Raw genomic sequence first — 12,587 nt, 5'->3', positions numbered from 1 at the left:
AAGCACAGAGCCAGAACTATGAAGTAATGTGTAGTATGTTACTTTGCAGCCACTGCATTCCAATTTAGGCGCTTATCAGTGTCCAAATCTGCAATTTTCAACCCGTATAACGTTAGGAGTCTAAAGGGCTACCAGGAGTGTTTATCCTTTTAGGTTAAAGGAGAGCTCTGTGTTCTTCATCTGGCAGACGCTGGGATAGTGATTCTTCCTCAGGACACGGGAAGGTAAATCTCTGAGAATCATACCTGACACTTATATAGGTTCACAGAGTATTGGCTGGTCCTCACTGACTGGAAGCAGCTGTTGAGGTTTTCCGTGGAAAAACCAAAACCTTTACATAATGGCATAGTTTATTTGGCTCTGGCCATCACACGTCATTATTTTGGTGTTTGACTTTAAGATGCAGGATTATTGAATGCCACTTAGTAGGTTAATTAAAAAAATAGAATTGCAAATCTTTTCAGAGTGGAAATCCTAATCAGTTTACCCATTCCATTTTTTTCTTCATTCTCATCAGGTTGAGTAATTGCCTGAAAAGTCAAACAGGAATACCAGCGCCCCAAAGACAAATTAAGTACGCCATTACTCTGTGTGAAGCTGCCTCACTGGTTTTTATTTTAAACAATTGCCTTTATCAGAAGTATAATGTTAAATCTCTATTTGACATAACACCTTTATAGAGGAACTAATTACCTAAACAATGTGTACCATCACACAAAAAAAATATATTTGAGATTTGTAATGTAATAACACTATCAATGCAATTTTGTTTATTTGTATAAAAGTAGCAGAATACATTAGTAAATACAAGTTGAAACATGTACCATAGAAATCTCAAATAAGTCTTGTCTAAATTCATACTATGCGGTGCAAACAGAACATTGTTCCATTATAGCTAATGAGCACTAGGCCTCTAAGTCAGAGTGCAACACAGTTTCAGGGTCAAGGTTAAGACAAAATCAGCAAAAAAAGAAACGTCCCCTCACTGTCAACTGTGTTTATTTTCAGCAAACTTAACATGTAAATATTTATATGAACATGAGATTCAACAACCGACAAACTGAACAAGTTCCACAGACATGTGACTAACAGAAATTGAATAATGTGTCCATGAACAAAGGGGGTGTCAAAATCAAAAGTAACAGTCAGTATCTGGTGTGGCCACCAGCTGCATTAAGTACTGCTGTGCATCTCCTCGGACTGCACCAGATTTGCCAGTTCTTGCTGTGAGATGTTTCCCCACTCTTCCACCAAGGCACCTGCAAGTTCCCGGACATTTCTGGGGGGAATGGCCCTAGCCCTCACCCTCCGATCCAACAAGTCCCAGACATGCTCAATGGGATTGAGATGCGGGCTCTTCGCTGGCTATGGCAAGACACTGACATTCCTGTCTTGCAGGAAATCACGCACAGAACAAGCAGTATGGCTGGTGGCATTGTCATGCTAGAGGGTCATGTCAGGATGAGCCTGCAGGAAGGGTACCATATGAGGGAGGAGGATGTCTTCCCTGTAACGCACAGCGTTGAGATTGCCTGCAATGGCAACAAGCTCAGTTCGATGATGCTGTGACACACCGCCCCAGACCATGATGGACCCTCCACCAAATCGATCCCGCTCCAGAGTACAGGTCTCGGTGTAATGCTTATTCCTTCGACGATAAACCCGAATCCGACCATCACCCCTGGTGAGACAAAACCGCGACTCGTCAGTGAAGAGCACTTTTTGCCAGTCCTGTCTGGTCCAGTGACGGTGGGTTTGTGCCGATAGGCGACGTTGTTGCCGGTGATGTCTGGTGAGGACCTGCCTTACAACAGGCCTACAAGCCCTCGGTCCAGCCTCTCACGGACAGTCTGAGCACTGATGGAGGGATTGTGCGTTCCTGGTGTAACTCGGGCAGTTGTTGTTGCCATCCTGTACCTGTCCTGCAGGTGTGATGTTCGGATGTACCGATCCTGTGCAGGTGTTGTTACACGTGGTCTGCCACTGCGAGGACGATCAGCTGTCTGTCCCGTCTCCCAGTAGCGCTGTCTTAGGCATCTCACAGTACGGACATTGAAATGTATTGCCCTGGCCACATTTGCAGTCCTCATGCCTCCTTGCAGCATGCCTAAGGCACATTCACGCAGATGACTAGGGACACTGGGCATCTTTCTTTTGGTGTTTTTCCAGAGTCGTAGAAAGGCCTCTTTAGTGTCCTAAGTTTTCATAACTGTGACCTTAATTGCCTACCGTCTGTAAGCTGTTAGTGTCTTAACGACCGTTCCACAGGTGCATGTTTTCTAATTGTTTGTGGTTCATTGAACAAGCATGGGAAACAGTGTTTAAACCCTTTTACAATTTAGATCTGTGAAGTTATTTGGATTTTTATGAATTCTCTTTGAAAGACAGGGTCCTGAAAAAGGAACGTTTCTTTTTTTGCTGAGTTTACATTACTATGTGGACTAAGCAAATGAACAGGCTACATGATTGCACAGTACATTCCATAGGCAACACCAGCGATGCCTCAACAAATAGATACTCAAATGACAATGCATTTGAAAAGTATTCAGACCCCTTCACTTTTTCCACATTGTTACGTTACAACCTTATTCTAAAATGGATTAATTGTTTTTTTCCCCACCTCAATCTACGCACAATACCCCTTTTGGATTCGGGGTTAAACTTGGAACATTGTTATACTCAGAAGTATAGGAACATTAGTTACAAAAGAGAAATGCGGGGTGCCATAATGAAGCTTGGGAGGGGCTGAGTGCAGGGAAAACAATCGCATGTGACAGTACTGATAAGGGGAGACACCGTTGAAGGCTCATAACTTAGTTCCCTGCTTAGCAAGAATGATGCAATTTTTTGCGATAAGGAGGAGAAAGTGGGGTATGAATACCACCACGGGGGAAGCCATGTCTGAGTCTGAATTACAGCTGTATCGACCCTTTGGGAAGAATTAAACTTGGCTAAGCTTCTCTAGTGTCCTTGAGTTATTTACTCTGAGAATTAGAACCTAACACCCCATAATGACAAAGCAAAAACCGGTTTGTAGAAATTGTTGCAATTTAAAAAAAAAACTGAAATATCACATTTACCTAAGTAGTCAGACCCTTTACTCAGTACTTTGTTGAAGCACCTTTGGCAGCGATTACAACCTTGAGTCTTCTTGGCATGACGTTACAAGCTTGGCACACCTGTATTTTGGGAGTTTCTCCCATTCTTCTCTGCCGATCCTCTCAAGCTCTGTCAGGTTGGATGGGGAGCGTTGCTGCACAGCTATTATCAGGTCTCTCCAAAGATGTTTGATATGATAAGTCCGGGCTCAGGCTGGGCCACTCAAGGACATTCAAAGACGCCCCGAAGCCACACCTGCGCTGTCTTGACTTGTGTGCTTAGGGTTGTTGTCGTGTTGCGCTCTGGAGCAGGTTTTCATCAAGGATCTCTGTACTTTGCCTCGATCCTGACTAGTCTCCCAGTTCCTGCTGCTGAAAAACATACCCACATTATGCTTCTACAGCACTTCATCGTAGGGATGGTGCCAGGTTTCCTCCAGATGTGACACTTGGCATTCAGGCCTAAGAGTTCAATCTTGGTTTCATCAGACCAGAGAATCTTGTTTCTCATGGTCTGAGAGTACTTTAGGTGCCTTTTGGCAAACTCCAAGCGGGCTGTCATGTGCCTTTTACTGAGGAGTGGCTTCCGTCTGGCCACTCTACCATAAAGGCCTGATTGGTGGTGTGCTGCAGAGATGTTTGTCCTTCTGGAAGGTTCTCCCATCGCCACGGAGGAACTTTAGAGCTCTGTCCGAGTGACCATCGGGTTCTTGGTCACCTTCCTGACCAAGGCCCTTCTCCCCCGATTCATCCGTTTGGCCGGGCAGCCAGCTCTAGGCAGTCTTGGTGGTTCCAAACTTCTTCCATTAAAGAATGATGGAGGCCACTGTGTTCTTGGTTACCTTCAATGCTGCAGACAGTTTTTGGTACCCTTCCCCAGATCTGCGCCTCAACACAATCCTGTCTCGGAGCTCTCAGAACAATTCCTTCGATCTCATGGCTTAGTTTGTGCTCTGACAAGCACCGTCAACTGTGTAACCTTATGTAGACAGGTGTGTGCCTTTCCAAATCATGGCCAATCAATTGAATTTACCACAGTTGGACTCCAATCAAATGCAGAAACATCAAGGATGATCAATGGAAACAGGAGCTCAATTTCAAATCTTATAGCAAAATGTGTAAATATTTTTGTAAATCAGGTATTTGTATTTTGATTAATACATTTGCAATAATGTCTAAAATATGTCACTTGGTCATTATGGGGTATTGTGTGTAGATTGAACTTTTTCTATTCAATCAATTTTAGAATAAGGCTGTAACAAAATGTGGAAAAAGAGAAGGTGTCTGAATAATTTTCAAATGCACTGTAACTAGATGTCTTATGTAAAGTATAATCCCAACAAAGGTTTTAGTATTATGATTGTTCTGTAGATGTGTTGAGAAAGTAGTCCTAAGGCTTGTACATTCCATGGAAGGTGACAGGGATGACAACCTCCACCTCAGCCCGTGCGATCTCTGTCAGATCTCTGGCATTGAGGATGAGGAGGTACCCTGGCCTCTGGTCTGCTCCAGGGTTCACCACGATGCTCAACAACACCCCTAGCAGGAGGAAAAGAGAGCAGTATCACAACCACAAAATCAGAAGTGTGCGAGAGAGGCATACCTACATTTGTATTTCAAGTTGTATACTACCGGTATGTCAGCATTTTACATCACACTAAGGTGAATCCTACTGATGGGTTCTGACTTATAAACCTGAAATATTGTTAAATCATCAGGTATCCTATGGAAAGGAGAAGGGCCACAGTCTGGTTTCTAAAACAGAAGTTAATGGTTATCTGTATGAGGAACATATATGGTTGCGGTCACTGATAAGGGTGGAGAGCTGTGGATTAGTGAGGAATGGGGGCCGAGTTCAGTTCAGGTCCCATTAAGCGAGAAGGAACAGTTTATTACCCACATCACTTAACTTCCTGCCTAGCAATAAATATGTAATATTTAGAGGGAAGGAGGAGACTTCACCCATATTGTGGGCTGGAGATAGATACATAAATACAGTTGAAGTCACTTAGGTTGGAGTCATTAACTTGTTTTTCAACCATTCCACACATTTCTTGTTAACAAACTATAGTTTTGGCAAGTCGGTTAGGATATTACTTTGTGCCTGAGAAGTAATTTTTCCAACAATTGTTTACAGATTATTTCACTGTATCACAATTCCAGTGGGTCAGAAGTTTACATACACTAAATTGACTGTGCCTTTAAACAGCTTGGAAAATTCCTGAAAATGATGTCATGGCTTTAGAAGCTTCTGATAGGCTAATTGACATCATATGAGTCAATTGGAGGTGTACCTGTGGATGTATTTCAAGGCCTACCTTCAAACTCAGTACCTCTTTGCTTGACATCATGGGAAAATCAAAAGAAATCAGCCAAGACCTCAGAAATAAACATTGTAGACCTCCACAAGTCTGGTTCATCCTTGGGAGCATTTTCCAAACACCTGAAGGTACCACGTTCATCTGTACAAACAATAGTACGCAAGTATAAACACCATGGGAACACTCAACCGTCATACCGCTCAGGAAGGAGACGCGTTCTGTCTCCTAGAGATGAACATACTTTAATGCGAAAAGTGCAAATCAATCCCAGAACAACAGCAAAGGACCTTGTGAAGATGCTGGTGGAAACGGGTACAAAAGTATCTATAGCCACAGTAAAACGAGTCCTATAATCGACATAACCTGAAAGGCCGCTCAGCAAGGAAGAAGCCACTGCTCCAAAACCGCCATAGAAAAGCTAGACTACGGTTTGCAACTGCACATGGGGACAAAGATCGTACTTTTTGTAGAAATATCCTCTGGTCTGATGAAACAAAAATATAACTTTTTGGCCATAATGACCATTGTTATGTTTGGAGGAAAAAGGGGGAGGCTTGCAAGCCGAAGAACACCATCCCAACCGTGAAGCACGGGAGGGGCAGCATCATGTTGTGGGGGGTGCTTTGCTGCAGGAGGGACTGGTGCACATCACAAAATAGATGGCATCATGAGGAAGTAAAATTATGTGGATATATTGAAGCAACATCTCCAGACATCAGTCAGGAAGTTCAAGCTTGGTCGCAAATGGGTCTTCCAAATGGACACTGACCCCAAGCATACTTCCAAAGTTGTGGCAAAATGGCTTAAGGACAACAAAGTCAAGGTATTGAGTGGCCATCACAAAGCCCTGACCTCAATCTTATAGAAAATTTGAAAAAGCGTGTGCGAGCAAAAAGGCCTAGAAAACCTGACTCAGTTACACCAGCTCTGTCAGGAGGAATGGCCAAAATTCACCCAACTTATTGTGGGAAGCTTGTGGAAGGCTACCCGAAACATTTGACCCAAGTTTAAATTGTTTAAGGCAATGCTACCAAATACTAATTGAGTGTGTATGTAAACTTCTGAGCCACTGGGAATGTGATGAAAGAAATAAAAGCTGAAATAAATCTCTACTACTATTCTGACATTTCACATTTCTAAAATAAAGTGGTGATCCAAACTGACCTAAAACAGGGAATTTTTACAATGATTAAATGCCAGGAATTGTGAAAACTGAGTTGAAATGTATTTGGCTAAGGTGTATGTAAACTTCCGACTTCAACTGTATATACACACACACACACTTGTGCTGGTGGGAACATGTCTGTCTGTTCAGCTGTCTGACACATTTAGTGAATAAACTTGGTTTGAGCTTTTATAGTTGTCCGGCAGTTTTTATCCTGTTATTTTGAACCTAACACTGCTTAGGTATGGTAATTCATGCCACCTGATCCAAGTGAAATGTTAGACAACAGATTGTGATATTATAGAATCGCCTAAAACCCTTCTGTTTACCGTCATCTTCCTCCACAGAGTCTGGGGTCTGCACAAAGATGGGTTCTGAGGGGTACGAGTCTGGCTCCTGCCACACCCACGTCTCCTTGGTCTTCACGTTCAGTTTGCAAATCTGGAGCAGGACACAATCAAACTCACTCCCTGAATGACTATCAGCAGGTTCGTTTAATCATAAACCTAATCAGAGTTGGATAATGTACTACTAGTTCTCGTCTGTGTGCTATACTTACCCTGTCAGGGATGAAGTGGTTCAGACCCAGTCCATAGGCATAGCTGTAGTTCTTCCCAGAGAACTTACTGTAGTTGATCTGAGGGAACTCAAATGCTGCAATGATAAAGGATTTTCAATGACTGATTCTACCGAATAAGGAAAATCTTACGAATGATGATATGAAAGAACAGATAGTTAGTGGCATCAGATGGTATAAGAATAGGGGAACCATCAAAGTTAAATGAAACACGCTGTGTGTGGGTTACCTTGTCGTGGTCCAGAGAACAGAACCTCAGGCTCCAGCCAGATGGTTCCATCACTGCGCATCACTGCAGTGGCTGTGGTGTACGGAAGGGATATCAGATTCTTCCCCTGTTTCTCCTGCAAGTATAAAAGGGAAAGACTTCACTGATATAGTCCTCTATCCTGAGATGATAACATCAAAGCAGTGATTACTACTTGTTTCAGAAATTACAAGAATAAGGGCACAAAGCTTACTCTGTGGACATCTATGGGCAGAACGTATCGCCGGACCTCCGGTTGAGGTGCCCTCATAGCAGCTTTCTTCACTTCCTCCCAGTTCTCCCGCAGGTTGGCCAGATATAGGTACTTGTAGACAAACTCATGACTGAAACCAAACAAAAGAAAGGGGCACTAGATAAGTGTCTGGTACATATGTTATTCTCAAGTCATTACAACAACTGGTCAATACCTACCCTTTCCAAGTGCACAGGTCAACAACGATGAAGCCATCGTCCTCATAGCTGTTGATGTGATGGAAGAGATTGAAGGCAGAGGTCCTGAATTTATGCTCTATGTATTTAGCTGGGTCCTTCATAGCCAGATGGAACCATGTCTATATAAGAAAAATACTATTATCTGGTGATGAAGACATTTGTAATAGTGAGATTAATATAGTGCCAATATATCAATAATCAAAAGTGAAACGCTAACAGGCTTTGTATACAGTTAGAGAATAGTGGTCTACAAGTTTCTTTACTTACGCCCATGGTTTCGTTTGACTCAAAGCAATCCATGTAATTTGTGCCCCAGATGCTCCAAGCAGTCAAGAATTTTAGAAGGTTGATCTTTATTGGAGTCTCAACAAAGACAAAGTAGTTTTCTGTCATTCCAAAGCTGATGGACGACACAGAAAAAGCATTGAAATAAATGTAATAAGCACGAATGTTCCAATATAGAATGTGAACTCAATCAACGATGTCACTAACCTATGAACATACGAGGGCTTGAATCTCTCACTGCTGGGTAGCTGCACAAGAACCTTGGACTTCGCAATGGGATCTGACTTGTCTGAAAACAAGCATCAGAAAAAGACAGACAAGACCCAATGCACTTAATTTAGGGACATCTCACTTCAAGAAAATAGTCTCAATGCTGTATGCAGAACTAACCTTTCTGTGTGGGAGGAATTTTGACAATGTTGTAGGCCAATGACATGTTCTTCCCAAAACAGTTCCCAAGGTTGTACACCGTTCCATCACTTTCAATGTGTGGATGAGCCGTCACCCCATTGACCGAGAGGTAATCACACAGGTCCACCTGGAGAAACAGTTTGAGAGACTTCTCCTTTGTGACGTACGACAGTTCTTATGTTCAATCTATCTGATGTTAGCCAGGGTGAGCAGCACATACCTTTTTCAGAGTCTCCAGTGTGTCTGGGTCCACTTTGGTGATGTAGTTGGTTTCTGTGCAGGCATAGAAATCCTCACCAACAGGGTACACATTCACTAAGCAATTATCTGTCACCTCAATCCCTTTGAAGTAGGTGAAAAACCTACAAAGACAGAAGAAAAGGGTTCATGAAATGAGGAAAGCATGGATAATTTATGTAATGCCTAATAACTGAATTGTGAGGACATTGTTTTACTTTATCATAAAATTAGAGCAAATCAGACCTTGAGAAAATATTTTTGCAGGGGTCTGGGTAGGCTGCTGTTCCAAACTCAGTGATGACCACTCTTTTCTCTGTCATGGCTCGCACATAGGCATCTGTTTTGACAAATCTACAGAGGAACATAAGGGTTAACTTAACAGTCTAAGCCTCGTCATTTTTGGCCTTACTACCTTATTTGCCCATCCAAACGCAATGAACAACAGTCCCCCCAAAAAATCAAAAGAAAGTTCGTTCTGAAGTGTCTGTCCTTTATCAGCGATATAAGATCAGGACATTTTTTTTTTTTTTACATTTAGTGCCTTATTTTTGGCACTAAACGGTCTCCATATATACACTGTACTTCCATAAATTTTTTCCCCACAACTGGTACCGGGGGACCTTCAGACGAGTCTTGTGAGCATCCTAGAGCAAAACAACATGTATGCCACGTAGCCTAAACTGTTCACACGCTCCAGACAGAAGTTGGCAGATCAGCTGTACCCACTTCAGACATGTCCCAAGATGCTTGTGGAGGTCGTAAAGCAAAACGGAGAACACGATCGTTTTCGTGAGAGTCCCATTTGCGGACACTACAGACGATTTTGTAAGAGGACCAATTTCAAATCAAATCAATTTTCGGGATGTCTCATGGTCTGACAAACCCCGCTCTAGCTCTGTCACCGCAGATGCGGAAATACGACTTTGGCGGATGCGGTGGATTGAGACGCATCCAATGCAAAAAAATATAGCTCTAGCTAAAACTGACTTATGGGTATTTTTTATTATGCCAATTAGATTTGCACGGGTGGGCGGACATCGACTCTGAAGTTTAAATAATACTGTGAAAATGATAATACCCTGTTAGTGTAAGAGTAGGTGGCGGGGAAGAAGGGAAAAAAACTACTTGGAATTTCAGCTTGTTTTGGAGGGATGGAATTTTGGCCTGCCTGGCGACATCACCAGGTGGTATAAATTAATTGACCAATAACAAAGACTTAAACCTCGGCCAATAACAGTTCGTTTTCAGGATACCATTCAGGATACCATTGGATGAGCCATTAGGCTCATCCAATTATGTCCCTCACGCAGACCACTCCCAGACAGTACTAGCAAAATTCCTGCATGAGAAATTACTTTTTCAATTTAAACAGTCAAAAAAAACTGGTACTTAATTGTTAACTAGAAATGATTTGATAGAGATTAAAAAAACAGCTGCATTGGACCTTTAAAAACAATTAACATGTAGCTTGGAACATACAGATTGGTAATTGATAAGCCCACTTCTGTTTTAGCTTTCAGAAGCCTTTGAGAACAGAAGGTCTCTGTGCTTTAGTCACTGTTTTAATTAGAAACAGCCCACGCTGAGGTTGCCCAAAACATTCCAGTCACATTTATTGGCTGAGGGGAACATTTCACAAAACTCCACAACTACTACCAGTGTGTTACTGTAAAATTATTGCAAGCCCTCCTCCTCATAATATAGATTTCACCACCTTCAGTGTGTAAACGTGTTACGCATCATCACTGAAGTCCACACGCAGGGGCTTACTTCCGATAGTAGGTCACATGGCCATTCTTTAGGTCAAACTTGTGCATGAGGGCCTGGCCATCAAAAAGGTGGTAGAAAGGTTCAGCCCCCACCTCGAACAGGCCGGGTCCCAGACGCAATAGACTGCCACTCAGCCATTCTGGAATCACACCTGAACACAGCATGAAATTATCCATGTTACCCTGTCGTGCTCAATTCTCACACAGCCATGATAAAACACTAAACCTTCTTGCTTATAAACCAAAGGGGAGTGGAGTCTAAGACCTGTTCCTCACCTACCTACAACGATAGCAGGAATAGGTTCATTCAATTCTCCACACGTCTCAAATATTTTCTTGTACCCACCAGCCGGATGCTGAATTCTGAAAATTTAACAAAAGTTAAAATAAACATCCATTCACAAAAGCATAGGCTGCTGATCTGACTTTTCTGGCCCAACCTAAAAATCGAAATGAGGTACCTCATTCTGCCCTAAATGTGAAGTTTAACTTAATCAAAACTACAATCTCAGACCAGAAAAAGAAATGTTCAACTGCTTGACAATAGCGTGCCGTAAAACAGTAATGAGAAGGTACATTTAAAAAAAAAAAACTTAGCACAACAGTTAATCAACAATTTACATACTCCTGTCAGTTATGCAACGCGGAAAGTCTGCAAAAGTTTGCTTACTCACCAACTTACTATATTCTTGTATGGGAAAGTTATGCGAAGCGAAGGAAAATGTACAAAAAGGAGTTACTCACCGACTAACCATTTTCCTTTAGAGAATAAACACAGCTTGTGTTCAGGAAGCCCAGTCTGAAATGCGGAGTGAGCAGCAGCCTTTATAGACAGTTCCATTCCCATGCAGAGCGCCAGGAGTCTGAGAACCTACCCCCAAACCAGAGGTCTCTGAAACAAAAGTTCCTTTGTGTCCAGACCATTCAGTTTCCAGTGAAGTTTAGCCCACTGCCACCACACAATTCTACCCCTTCAAGGAATTTCTCAGCCTAATTAAGACCAGAACCACATTTGCTAACCTGAGAGCCCCAAAAGGTTACAAGAGGGGCTAAACAACAAATCAAATCAAATCAAAATCAAATCAAATCAAATTTTATTAGTCACATACACATGGTTAGCAGATGTTAATGCGAGTGTAGCGAAATGCTTGTGCTTCTAGTTCCGACAATGCAGTAATAACAACAAGTAATCTAACCTAACAATTCCACAACTACTACCTTATACACACAAGTGTAAAGGGATAAAGAATATGTACATAAAGATATATGAATGAGTGATGGTACAGAACGGCATAGGCAAGATGCAGTAGATGGTATAGAGTACGGTATATACATATGAGATGAGTACTGTAGGGTATGTAAACATAAAGTGGCATAGTTTAAAGTGGCTAGTGGTACATGTATTACATAAAGATGGCAAGATGCAGTAGATGATATAGAGTACAGTATATACATATACATATGAGATGGGTAATGTAGGGTATGTAAACATTATATTAAGTGGCATTGTTTAAAGTGGCTAGTGGTACATTTTTACATAATTTCCATCAATTCACATTTTTAAAGTGGCTGGAGTTGAGTCAGTATGTTGGCAGCGGCCGCTAAATGTTAGTGGTGGCTGTTTAACAGTCTGATGGCCTTGAGATAGAAGCTGTTTTTCAGTCTCTCGGTCCCTGCTTTGATGCACCTGTACTGACCTCGCCTTCTGGATGATAGCGGGGTGAACAGGCAGTGGCTTGGGTGGTTGTTGTCCTTGATGATCTTTATGGCCTTCCTGTGACATCGGGTGGTGTAGGTGTCCTGGAGGGCAGGTAGTTTGCCCCCGGTGATGCGTTCTGCAGACCTCACTACCCTCTGGAGAGCCTTACGGTTGTGGGCGGAGCAGTTGCCGTACCAGGCGGTGATACAGCCCGACAGGATGCTCTCGATTGTGCATCTGTAGAAGTTTGTGAGTGCTTTTGGTGACAAGCCGAATTTCTTCAGCCTCCTGAGGTTGAAGAGGCGCTGCTGCGCCTTCTTCA

At 42.5% G+C, this 12,587-nt stretch overlaps 1 protein-coding gene across 4 annotated transcripts; it reads right to left on the bottom strand.

Moving 5' to 3' along the window:
* Positions 1-592: 592 nt before the first annotated feature.
* Positions 593-11,436, bottom strand: LOC139578443 (retinal Mueller cells isomerohydrolase). 4 transcript variants are annotated; one of them, XM_071406030.1, is made up of 14 exons: positions 11,311-11,436; positions 10,847-10,929; positions 10,568-10,718; positions 9,041-9,148; positions 8,778-8,919; positions 8,537-8,684; positions 8,354-8,435; positions 8,129-8,261; positions 7,841-7,980; positions 7,623-7,752; positions 7,391-7,505; positions 7,144-7,238; positions 6,914-7,025; positions 593-4,637 (listed from the first exon to the last, which is right to left on the bottom strand). In XM_071406030.1, exons 1-14 carry the CDS (start codon positions 11,319-11,321, stop codon positions 4,489-4,491), a joined length of 1,599 nt encoding a protein of 532 aa, XP_071262131.1. In that variant the 5' UTR covers positions 11,322-11,436; the 3' UTR covers positions 593-4,488. The 4 variants fall into 4 exon arrangements, with proteins under 4 accessions (XP_071262131.1, XP_071262133.1, XP_071262132.1 ...); XM_071406032.1 differs by having other exon boundaries at positions 10,843-10,929; positions 11,319-11,430; XM_071406031.1 differs by having other exon boundaries at positions 11,319-11,430.
* Between the last annotated feature and the right edge of the window lie 1,151 nt (positions 11,437-12,587).

Source organism: Salvelinus alpinus, chromosome 6, assembly GCF_045679555.1.
Source record: "Salvelinus alpinus chromosome 6, SLU_Salpinus.1, whole genome shotgun sequence".
In the NCBI taxonomy this organism is placed as follows: Eukaryota; Metazoa; Chordata; class Actinopteri; order Salmoniformes; family Salmonidae; genus Salvelinus; species Salvelinus alpinus.
This window is presented reverse-complemented; position numbering and strand designations above follow the sequence as displayed.

Excerpts from the sequence above, each read along its gene's own strand:
- LOC139578443 (XM_071406030.1), bottom strand. Across the intron at positions 10,719-10,846 it reads TATTCCTGCTATCGTTGTAG|GTGTGATTCCAGAATGGCTG; the intron begins GTAGGTGAGGAA and ends TGCTGTGTTCAG. Across the intron at positions 8,685-8,777 it reads CACTGGAGACTCTGAAAAAG|GTGGACCTGTGTGATTACCT; the intron begins GTATGTGCTGCT and ends CTGTTTCTCCAG.